Genomic DNA, 13,117 nt, shown 5'->3' on the forward strand with positions numbered 1-13,117 from the left:
AAGTCGGCCTAAAACCAAAGTGCGCTGCCGTGGCGTTTAGGAGCACCTTTATGCTCACGGATGCGTCATCCCTTACCATTGGCATAATGAACGCCGAAATCACATGATAATCCAAACTCCTGTGGTCGCTAGAGATGGATGTGGCCAGGCAAGTGTGAGGTCCGTTGTACCGTTTGACCTCCCAAAGACCCTTGCGCTTCCGGAGACTCAGTCGAATCAACCATGTGCACCCATTCCCAAACTCGGAACACTTGCCCACATACCTACAGTGATCGGACTCCAGCACCTTGTACTGTACCCCTCGCCGGATGCTGTAACTCTTCACACTTAGCAGGGCCTCGTGTTTATCCTGGAATTGCTGACCAACCTGGAACTCTGTCAGACCAGCAGTCCCTTCCGCATCTCTAGCTCCGAATCCAACAGCGTGCCCTAAAACCCCCCTCATGCCTCATGGCGTCCAAGTCCAATGAGGAAAAATGTGGTGGATACTGCTGTGTGCCAGAGCTAGAACCACCGCCCGCCAATGCAGGACCAGTCGCTCCAACCTCGTCGCCGCTGTCATCCTCAATCGTATCCGGCTCGACGTCGTCCTCATCTGCATCACCCAAGACTCCGTCTCCGACGCCAACCGGTGGAACGCCCTCTAAAGCGTTCGGCATAATATCAAAGGATCCTGCCTCGTCGCCTACCCCGTCATTCAGATCAACAGCAAAAGACGGGGAGGCGACAAGTTGGACCGCTGGCTCGTACACTGGGACGGAGGAAGAAGCCACGGCAGCCCTGGAACTGGAGCCAACTGTCGTGGCTACATTGGTGGTATTCCGGTTGGAACCCCCTGAGCTGGATACCACATCAATCAGCTTTGCGAGCAACTCTGGTGTCCTCACCTCCGGAAACTGCCTCCGACAAAGAAACATGACTTGCAGGTCCTCATCACTACCAATTGTGAGACAATCATACTTCACCGTATCGTGCAGGATCGTGACTGAAATGCGATAGAAAAACTTCTTAACCCGCTTCGCACCTTCCAGGCCAAGTTTCATCAGCACAGATCTAACAAGGTCATCATAGCTTGTCGTTGGATTCAAGACAATACAGAGAGGATCCTTATCTGTGAACTTCACTCCGGAATGAGTTTTCCTCTTAATGGATCCTCTGTGGTGAACCAGAACAACAAAACTCTCCTCACTAGCCATCTTACTGGTCTAATGAGACCAACTCACGCTTAGAACGGTTCTATAGAGGTCGATCTCCCACTAATTCGAACCGGCCCGATTCGAATTATGGTTTGTGTAATTCGAACCAGTACGGTTCGAATTACTCAGGCCGGATCTCTCTCTATAATTCGAACCTCCCTGGTTCGAACTATGTGCAGCCAAGGTTCGAACCAACCTGGTTCGATTTATGAAGAAATTTTTAGTGGGAGTTCGAACCATATTGGTTCGAATTACATGCAAAGCTACTCTCCTACTAATTCGAACCACACTGGTTCGAATTACTAACGTTTGTAGTTCGAACCAACCTGGTTCGAATTACATAAAAATAACTTCTGGCTTATTGCTGAAACGATTTTCAATTTGGCGTATTTACGTTACACATTTCCAACGTTGGCTTATTAGGGTTTTTTGCCCTCGAAATTATGTATTAAGAATTTATCTTGATTTGCAAGGACATATGAAACTATGTAAGTAAGACAATAACGCAATCAAACCTCGTGCTGTGACAGAGAAAGAGTGCATCCAAGATGTCAAAAAACAAAAAGACATGACCAAAGGGACAAAAATGAACAGAAGAACCATAATTGACTTAATATTTTTTTTTCCTTCTTTTTTCTAATTTTCTTGTATCAATTAAATTTTTCCCTTCAATACCATATACCAAGCAGCATAGAAAAAGGAATAAGAAAAAGATGAATAGGAATAACCAATTCCCTAGTTTTCACGCCAACACTATATTCAAACAGATTCCCTTTTCTCTTATTGCACATAACATTGCGGGCCATGATATCTTAGACTTCAGATTTCAGTCTCCAGAGAACAGAACCAAAGGTGGCAGGAAAAAGCACAAGTGGTCACATATAGTTGTCACTACTCGTAATAAATAAATAAAATAAAATACTATCTCATATACTTAATATACGAGTTTAAGTCCAAAATTTTGTTAGGGCAAAAAATATAAGCACAAGAATTGTATTTTTGTATTTTTGATAAATGATTTTTAAAGTTGTTTTTATAAGTATATCAAGACGAGCAAATATAGAGATCGGTACTTGAAAAATGGAGACATTCAGACATATATGACTTAGAAAATTTGTACTTTTGTCCATGTTTCTATTTTATACAATTTTATGGATGGATAAAAAATTAGACAAACTTTATCATAATATAGATGATGTCTATTTCTTTATCGTATTTTACAAATACATTTTCATTCTTCCATATTCTCTGTATTTTTATTAAGAAACGATTGTCACCCGAAACCTAAATAAAATAATTAATACCAAAGTAAACTAAGGAATGTCTTGATCGTACTAGAGTAACCCCTGTTAATTAAAACTAACTTAGCTTAAATAAATAATAAATGTTATAAAAAAGAAAGCAAAAAACACAAGTGGGACCAACAACACAACCTCAAAAGCAACGCTGATTAGAAGAGTACCCATATCCTCAGGTTCAATACAATTTAATACATGTCTAGTACCCACCATTATGGTGCATTGTATCTTTTAACGAAGAATGAATATTATTTTCTAAAAAATCATAAAATAAAAAAGTATTTACAATGGACATATTTTCTATAAATTAAGTGAAATTTTTTGTCCTTTCCACAGTTTTATTCTTAAAAAAAAAAGTAAAGTATCGTTTTTGTCCTCAACGTTTTGGGTAAATTCTATTTGTATTCATAACGTTTAAATCGTCCTATTTGTATCCCTAACGTTTGTAAAAATGATTCAATGTTATCCTGCCGTCAATTCCAAATGTCTGGGATAGAATTGATGATCTACTCCAAAAAATAGCTCATCAAATGTTGAAACTAATTCCTACAATATTTACATAATTCACTTTTCTAGGGATATAATTGAATCTAAACACAAATAGTGGGTATAATATTAAAATCGAACACATCAAAGTGAGACTTAATTGAGAATGAATACATCCAAGTGAGAATAATTGAAAAATATAATCTGATTTGTTAGCATAATTGATAGTAGGATAACATTGAATCACTTTTATAAACGTTAAAGATACAAATAGAACGATTTAAAGGTTAGGGACACAAATAAGACTTACCCCAAACGTTGGAGACAAAAACGATATTTTACTCTAAAAAAAATAAAGTGATAGATAAGTTTTTAAAAATTTATACTTGAGACAAATTAGATTTTAAAAAAAATATTAATTAGATTTTAAAAAAAATATTAATAAAATTTTGTTATGGTATCAAATTAAACGTAGACAAATTAAAAGTTAAAATCTTCTACTCTAATTATAAAGACTAATCTGGAGCTAATACATATATATCTATTATGGCAAATGATTTTATTATTATTTTTTTAAAGATCAATACGTTTGAAATATAAACCAACAAATTAGAGTTCAAATGAAATAGTCTCCCCATACTTATTTAAGAGCGAGACTATCTTTGATAAAAAAAAATCTGTTTAAAATATAAATTCTTAGAAATACTTTACGGTTAAAAAAAAATGGCTCTCACATCCCTTTTCATTCTATATTACCCTCTAAACAGTTTCATTTCATTCTTGTCTCCCTCGAGTCTTCATGGCTCCACTACTTTATCTTTTGACCAAAACCACAACCCCTTTTTCTCCCTTCTTGATCCCTGATAACAACAATTTCTCGTCAATTATTTCTCACCCTCCCCAAATCAAATTCTTTACGCTGTTCATTTTTCACACCTCATTGTTCCCACTCCAAAGTCCAATTTTCCATTTGCCTCAGTTAAATTGGTAGGCCTTACTTCCAAAACAACTAATGTTCATAAAAATGTTTTATTCCTCAAATATTGTTGGCCCATTTGTCATGTGTGCATGTCTCATGCACGTATATTATTATTTTATGTAAATGAGTTTATTTCAGATGCCCTTTAAGTTCTTGCATGTTCTCAAGGTCATGTATGTTTGAGTAATCAAGTCTCTTGAAACATCTCTATCTATCTCTTTAAATGTTCTTGAAACATCACTCTCTTTAGTCTTTAAACTTTGTTATTACTATATAACAATTAGTTTCTATTATTACTAGCTAGTATCTACCTTGTTTCCTTAAATTTGTTTATAAGTATATACCTTCAAATTTATCAACATATCCTAATCCTTGGTATCTATATTATTCCTTCTCTGCCTCTCCTCTGTTTTCCTCTGTTTTAGAAACAGGGGATTTGGAACATTTGGAGATTTTTAGAAGTTTCAAGTTACATATTTTTCCTCAAATGTTAAGGAAAAGCAAAAGGGTGTGCTTTAGCCCTGAGTCAAGTGACAAAACAACCATATTTCTCAAGCATGGTACTTGTGTTGGCTATGACAGCAGTGGAGGCGGTGGATGTGGAGGCAGAGTGTTGGGAAGCAAGAAAAGGATGATTGGATGTTGGAATTTCGGATTGCTCAAGGAATCATCATCACCTGTTAAATTTCTAGTAAAGCTTGGATCAAAAGTAGCAAATGCTATTGGAATTGCCTCTATGAGAAGGAGATCCTCAAGGAAAGTTTCTTCATCGGCTTTGGCACGATCGCAGTCGCTGACAGGCCCCATCGACTCACATCGCGCCAAAGCCGTTGAAGATTGCATTGAGTTTTTGCATTCTTCTTCCTCTAGGGAGAGACCAAGTTCGGTTTCAGAAATTTCTGGTTAGGGAAGTTTTAGTTTTTAATTTTTGGTGATTGTTAATTGCAAGATATGTATATTTAGAGAAAGTGAATTGTTACATAGCCAGAATAGTTTTGGCATGATCTTTGAATGGTTGATAGCATTACCACATTGTTATGACAAATTGTTCTGGCTAGTTGTCTAGCATTAGTTCTTTTTATTTTTTATTTTTTATTTTTGGATTGACATGTTCATTCGTAGTGTTTAATCCTTGTGAACTATGCCACTATGGTAGTGGAGTTTGTGTAGAGTTTCCAACAATGAACATTGGCTCCATCATGTTACTTTGTTAATGAAGTTTGAGTAACTCATAAGAACATTGGCTTCAACCCTCAAGTCATATTTTGGTGCCTAGTTTAGTTTGAATTGTAGGCTCTAATTTCTGACTATTCATTCATTGTTGCTAACAGTTTTCTGCTTTCAAACCAAAAAAAAATTGGCTATTATTGTGGGAGTTTGATCAATGCCCCACTTTTATTTTTTATTTTTATCAATAGTATTATTTATGGAAATAAATTTATCATTATCCCTTCAAATGACTTAGGTTTTACATCATCTTCCTAAATTATGCATCAATTTATGGAACAAACGCGTATGCTTATATCAGCCATTAATTACAAAAGGGACAAAACAAAAATAAGAAGCCATTTGTCAAAGGTCCAAGTTCATTTTAGTATAATATTCTCATTTTATTTATTTATTTATTTTGGTTCAAAGAAGCAACAAACAACTGAATAGCACAATGAAAAAAGACGGCTACTAGAAAAAGCAAAGAAATGCTTAATTATTTTGGAGATACTTATAATTTTACTCAATTTTTAATTGAGCTCAAAATTCTTTTAGTGAAGTCTCCGAAAAATTTTAAATCTTTATTTTCATGTACTTTCGCAAAATACTAAATCAGATTAAACATTGGGTTAAGAACGAATTTGGTCTCTAAAATTTAGGTCAAAAATTTTATTCGTTTCCAACCTTTTTTGTATTCAAATGCATTCCTAAGATTCAACTTAATTTTAAAATCGTCCGTCAGACAATTATATCTTCAGTGTTATCATCTCCATCCCACCTTCAGAAGAGAGAGAAGTAGAGACTTAGAGAGAGAAGCAAAAACACAGAGAAGGAGAGAAGGAAGTCTCGCCCTCGCCCTAGCCCTCGTCGCGCCTCGCCCTCGCCATTGCCTCGTGTTCCTCGTCGTCATCGAGGAGGTGGTAGTGGTGGTAGTTGTGTTTCTCGCATTTCCAGCATCACTGATACACCTCCCTTCCCCTTCCCTGCCCTCCGCCATTCAGACTCTCGTAGAACATGGATGAGCTAACAGAAAAACCATAATTTTTTTATTTCCTTCCCTCCTTTTTCCTTCATCACAAACCCTAATTTCTGAACATGGATTGTTGTTGCTTTTTTTTGGTTCTTTGGTTTTGGTGAGAAATTGAAAAAAAAAAAAGATGTTTGTTGTTCTTATTAATGACTTAATGTCTAATTTTCTTATTAATGTTTGTTTTGACAATGATGATGATGATTTTCTTGTTTCTTGTTAATGATGATGGTTTTAGTGATGAATTGCTATTTTAGTTTTGATTTATTTGAAATTGTTGTTGAAGGTTAGATTTTCTTGTTAGATTCATGAACAGATGATGATCATGTGGTAGTGGGTAGGGTGATGTAGATGGTGATGAGGTGGTAGTAGGTGGGGTGATGGTAGCATGGAAAAGAGAAAGTGGGGTATTTTTGCTATTTAAAAAATTAATCTGTCCAAAAGGACAATTTTAAAACCACGTTAAATCTTAGGAACAATTTTGTATAAAAAAAAGATTGGAGACAAAAAATTTCGGCCTAAACTATAGGAGGACCAAAATCGTACTTAACCCTTAAACATTCTATGAATATTATTTAACTAACCATTCTATAACACATCATGTTATAGATGCTTTTAAAGGATTTTTTATTTAAATTATTTAAATATTTTATTTACTAAAATGTATAATGGGTAGAAGATTATGATTTTACATTTACATTACACATCTCGGATATACAGGATATAAAATAACTAACAAAAATATTATCCGTATACCAAAATCAACTATTTATTAGTGATTTATTAGTTTCTAGAGGTTTGACGGAATAAGTTCTAATTTGGATAGTGATTACAAATAAGTAGAAGAGTATGAGTAGTTAAGATAATGGGGGTGAAACTTAGTTAGAGTAAGAGTAGTGATTGGAGTCTATGTTGTGATTTGGGGGGTTGTTAAAAAAAAGTATGGGTAGTGATTTGCTATTTTATTCAGAATTCATGTGATGTTTACATTAAGTCAATTTTTTTATTAATATTAAACTAGTTTTTATTAGGCCCAGTTTGATGAATATATGATGTTATTTTGTATTTGAATGCGTAACATTATTTGGATGCAAACAAGTTGTATTCTTTGGATTAAGAGATGCATTAGTTGATATTGTTATATAAATATGTTTTGATGTGGTCCTAAGAGACAATTTGTTACGTTGTTTATGCAGCCCACCGAGGTATCACCAGCATGAGACGGAAGCAGGGTATGCACCTGGACGAGAGGATCGTTTCATACTTGTAGATGTCTGGTTTATACTATCTTGCGAGGCTAAACGAGACTTAGTTTAGGTTGGATGAGCTGTTGGTTAGTGCATTTATGGAGCGATGGCATCCGGAGACGCACACGTTTCATATGTCATTCGGGAAGTGCACGATTATACTACAGGACATGGCATACCAGTTAGGGCAGTCGATTGATGGACATTACATCAGTGGATGCCTGATGGAGTTTGAGCGATACATCGAGGGTGGTCGCCCAGCTTGGGTGTAGTTCGAGGAGCTGCTGGGTGTTTTGTCTCATGCGAACTGCATCAACAAGTTCATGATGAGATGCAGTTGGATGCAGGACACATTCAGAGAGCTTCCTGATGGTGCTGACGACGCCACTGTTAGGAGGTATGCCCGGCTTATATCATGATGCTTTTGGGGACTCAGCTATTTGGCGACGAATCCAGTACTCGCCTTTACATTCAATGGCTGCCATACGTAGCCAGGCTTAAGGACATAGGTAGGTACAGTTGGGGATCAGCTGCTCTCTCATGGTTATACCGGTGCATTTGCCGCGTGGCGAATTGAAATGTTGTGAAGTTAGTCGGTCCATTACAGCTGTTTCAGTCATGGATCATCTGTCGGTTCCCTGGTTTCAGGCCCGCTGAATATGATACGTTCGGTTGGCCTTTGGCCTCGAGGTAGTGTTCTATTCATATGCTATGTTTGTCAGAATTATTTGGTGTTAGTTTTATTTAGTGATAACCTGTGTTTGGGTTGCAGGTGGTCAGGTCACAACTCGACCGCGAGCAAGAAGGGACCTCAAGTTGCTCATTGGAGGCTCAGGATAGATCTCCTACAGGATGGAGATGTGAGTATTTCGACAACTGTAAATAGTTAATATCGATTTCGGGTTGGCAACAATGTATATTTAATGATGATGTTTCATAACTATTTCTATTCACAATTCACTTGGATGCCGTATAGCTCTCATGATGTAGTTCAGGTGGTGCATCCAGAGATATTGGAGCCTCGGCATACGGCATTGTAGATGTTTGTGACAGCGTTGATATATTTTGCTGTCATAGAGTGGCACCAGGTAGATCGGATGCTATCGTAGTTTGGTGGAGTACAGCCTCGACCACGAGCTACACTCGATATCGATTTCTTGATGTCGAAGGATGGCAAAGGTGGTGATCGGTGATTCCCACACAGCTTGCAGTTTTGGCACCTCCATTGGGACAACCGGGCAAATCATGTCATTCGGTTTGATGTTGTTCCAAACCCAAGCCCATCGCATGAGTTTTTGGATTGGTGGAGCCAGCATGGTAGGAAATTCCTATCGCCTTAGCTCATCCTCGGTAACCCCAGGGCAGTTCTTATTCTAGTCGAGGCGACCTAGCGAGGTCCAAGACAAGTTCCTGACATGGATCGGGTGGATGATGTTCCAGATAGGCATCGAGTAGAGCGGAGAGCTCGTGTTAGGACACGTAGGAGCCAGCGTGAGTGGCAGTAGCTCGACAATGCGATGGCGGGATATGAGGGCAGAGGTTGAGGTCATGGACGAGGTAGGGGTCGTGCTGGACAGGCAGGGAGGGGTGGTCGTCGAGTTAGAGCTGGAGATAGACGGAGAAGCAGACACGATAATGATGACCGTGGTGACGATGATAGTGATAGTGGGGATGATGATGGGGCTGATGGTGGGGATGATGGCAAGAATCATGGCAGAGATGAGGGTGGGATGGGGGTGGACTTGGAGGAAGTCAGCATGGTGGCGGTGATAGATGATCACATGGTGGAGACTAGTATGGTTCTGGTGTGGGTGATGATACCGGCGAGGGCGGCAGTGGAGATGGCAGAAGGAAATTTGGTGATTACTTTTTTGGTGTCCCTAGTGATGACCAGGATGTACATAAGAGCCAGACATGGATTAGCCCAGGTCAGCTTTTATCGGATCTGCTCACCAATGAGGGTCTTGATGCGGAGTTCGGAGGATCACACTTTCTAGAGGAGATTAGTGTTATTATGCAAGACTGCAGGAGGATGAGGCAGCACGCCAGAGGTCGCATGCCACCGGACCCCAGTCACACCTAGATGTGGACCTGAATGAGCCTCTGTCAGGGACGCTGCATGAGCATTTTGCTTTGGGTGACACTCTTCCTTCGGCATACACAGTTGCCCCACAGACTGTGGCAGGACCTTCTAGGCCACCCCCACAGTCTGAGGCTAGACCGTCTAGGGCACCCCCACAGACTGCACAGGAGGTGGAGGCAGCCGAAGATGGAGACAAGGATGAGGTGCCGCTCTCCCAAAGGCGCCAGAGGATCCGATGCCCTCAACGCTACTTCACAGGGTCATATTTGTTCGGATGAGTCATGGCTATTCGTGTTTAGTATATGAGTTATGATTCGTAGTTGCTTTGACTTTGCATTACTTAGTATTGTCTGTGTGTTGTATTTTATTCGTGTTTAGTGTATGAGTTGTAGGTTGCATGCCGCGTTCACCAGAAGCCTACGTGCATCCTTGCCCTTAAAATTCAGGGTAAAATTTACGGCCACATGTCGAATGCAAAATGCACGGCATGTAGCGGGTGGTAGCCAACCTCTGTCGGGAGCCTCAAGTGCGGCCTTGATACTGTTGTGCCGATTCGATATCACTAGAATACCCGGCTGCGGAGTGACGTGCTAGCGGAGGTGGGATAGAAAAAATGAGCACGACTCAGCATTCTCACCCTCTACAAGTGCAAATGCAACAGGCAGCATGTTGGAGTTTCCGTCCTGAGCAATCGCAACGAGCAATGTACCCCCGTATTTGCCGTACAAGTGGGTCCCGTCAGTACTGACCAACGGCTTGCAATGTTGGAAGGCATCAATACACGGTGGGAATGTCCAAAAAAGCTGGTGGAAATAGGCATTCGATTGCTCCACTTGCCCACCCACTCGCACAGGACTCGTCCTCAACACTGCAACACTATCCGGCATCGTCATCTGCACACCTAGTACCCATCGCGGTAACTCATTGTATGAGTCATCCCAATCTCTGTAAATTTGTGCCACGGACTTCTTCTTAGCCAACCAAACCCTCCTGTAAGTCGGTCTAAAACCGAAATGTGCCTCTATCGCATTCAGCAGTACCTTGATACAAACGGCAGCATCAGCTCTAACCATTTGCAGTATGAATGTCGAGATCACATGATAATCAAGACTCCTGTGATCACTCGATATCGACATGGCCAGACAAGTATGAGGTCCATTATACCGTTTTACCTCCCAAATACCTCTATGCTGGCGGAGACTGATCCGAATCAACCATGTGCACCGGTTGCCAAATTCCTTACACTTCCCATAGTACTTGCAATAATCGGACTCCACTACTTTGTACTAAACCTCGCGTCGGATGTTATAGGTCTTTACGCTTAACACGACCTCCTCTTTATCCTGAAACTGCTAACTAACTTGAAACTCCGCTAGTCCTCCGATACCCTGTGTATCTCTGCCACCAAATCCAACAGGTTCGCCAAGAACTTTCTGTTGTCTCATGGTATCCAAGTCCAAATTTAAAAAGTGCGGGGGTACTGCTGAGTCCCTAAGCTAGACGCTCCGCTATCCCCCAGTTGGATTACTCCCTGCTATGCCATCACCACTATCATTGGCAATGATATCCGGCTCCACATCATCTCATCGTCATCATCATTCTGCAGTATATCATCTATACTATCCGGTGTTCCACCTTGTATAGAAACCGGTGCCGTATTAGTAATACCTACTTCTACGTCACCATTGCGGTTTAGATCAGCTGCAAAGGACGGGGAGGCAACCACCATTGCCTCAGGTGCAATCACAAGCACAAATGAAGAAGCACCAACAAGCCTCGAACTAGAATAGGCTGCCGTTGCTGGAGCTTGGGGGTTCCGGTTCGAACCTCCTGAGCTGGAGACCACATCTACAAGCTTGGCCAACAGCTCAGGGGTCCTGACCTCGGAAAACTGCCGATGACAATGGAGCAGAACTTCCAAATCCTTGTCACTCCCTATGACAAACAAATCGTATTTCACATCATCTCACAAAACTGAAATCGGAATTTGATAGAATAACTTCTCAACCCGTTTCACGCCTTGTAACTCCAGTTTTTGGATTATAGAATTCAGGAACTCAATGAAGCTCGTTGTAGGTTTCAGAAAAACACTAAGGGGATCCTTATCAGTAAACTTAATTCCAGAGCATGTTTTTTTTTTTTTCTTAATCGACCCTCTATAGTGCACCAACACTAAAAAACTATCCTCACTAGCCATTGTGTTTCACTCTCATATGGAATTCACGTTCATATCATATTTATATACGTTGGCCTCACAGTAAATCGAATTTGCCTAGTTTGATTTATTACTCCATGGTAATTCGAATCAACCTCATTCGAATTATATAAGGACAACACAAGGGGTAAATTGAAACAGGTTATTTCGAATTACTAGGGATGTGAATTGCATGCATAAATCGAATCAATGTGATTCGATTTACTAGGGTAGCATGCATGCATGCATAAATTTAGTTAGCTTCGATCTGCATTTTTTCATAGTAATTCGAGTTACCCTGATTCGAATTAGTGAGAGTTGACAAATCGAATGAGACTCATTCGATTTATATAGAAACGTGCTAATGGGAGATCCATGTAACGTTTTTTTATTTGGGTGAATTGTGTAATTTTGAGCTCCATTTAGTTTAATTGTGTGTTTTATCCTTTTGTTTAATTAATTAAATTTGTTAGTTTGTATTGACGTGCGTGCACACACAGATATATAAAAGAATTTTAAAAATGGAGTAAATAGAAAATTAAAATTTATTTAGGAAAATTAGAAATAATTAATGATAATGAACTGATATTATTTCTTTGATTATTTTTATAATAAAAATGTTCTGTTTTCAGGGGAAAATAAATAAAAGAAAGCATATTAGTCACTCTAAATAAATTTAGTTAAAAAGTCACTTATAATATTTTAAGAAGAATATTCCGAGAGAATAATTTCTTACATGATTGTGGAATTGCTCTAAAAAGAAAAAACTAAAAAAACAAAAAACAAAACAAAACAAAACAAAGCAAAAGATGAGTACTATAGTCTATAGTAATGTTAACTCCTAAGGCACCTCACCTAAAACGTCTTCTTGATAACAAATTCATGGTACTAATTCCACTTCTAATTTCTAAACTAACCAATATTTGGTGATGATGATGATGATGGACTTCAATATTATAAGCCACAATAAAATTTTCAATGTGTTGTTGTGGGGCCATATTTGAACTTAACCACTCAAGATGCTTGCTAAAAATTCTTGTTATGATAGCATTGCTACCCTACATAGCTCATAGACAGAAGAAGAAGCATTCTCGTCTATCTATCTAGTGGGCCTATTCTATTCCCTCCAACATTTAAATAATTTAAAAAAAAAAAGAAGAAGAAAAAACCCACTGCAAGCCATATCCTTAAAATCAGTGATTGTCCCCTAAGTGACACCCACTTTACAACATTTCTTAGACCAAAATATGAGTGATGCACCCCAAATTGCCTATTGCTCAAGGAACCCAGTAGTGCAAGTCCAAGTCATAATCTTCACTATAGTACAAAATAAACTCTGTTGAATGCAAAATTTATTCACATACTTTGTAATTATTAGGATAATGTTAGTGAAATCGG

At 39.0% G+C, this 13,117-nt stretch overlaps 2 protein-coding genes across 2 annotated transcripts; one reads left to right on the top strand and one right to left on the bottom strand.

The window, feature by feature from the left end:
- Positions 4,447 to 4,866, top strand: LOC107627648. The gene has a single exon (XM_016330473.1). It carries the CDS (start codon positions 4,447 to 4,449, stop codon positions 4,864 to 4,866), a length of 420 nt encoding a protein of 139 aa, XP_016185959.1.
- LOC107627649 lies at positions 10,116 to 10,970 on the bottom strand. Its single transcript, XM_016330474.1, has 2 exons — positions 10,887 to 10,970; positions 10,116 to 10,811 (listed from the first exon to the last, which is right to left on the bottom strand). Exons 1-2 carry the CDS (start codon positions 10,968 to 10,970, stop codon positions 10,116 to 10,118), a joined length of 780 nt encoding a protein of 259 aa, XP_016185960.1.

Source organism: Arachis ipaensis, chromosome B02 (assembly GCF_000816755.2).
Source record: "Arachis ipaensis cultivar K30076 chromosome B02, Araip1.1, whole genome shotgun sequence".
In the NCBI taxonomy this organism is placed as follows: Eukaryota; Viridiplantae; Streptophyta; class Magnoliopsida; order Fabales; family Fabaceae; genus Arachis; species Arachis ipaensis.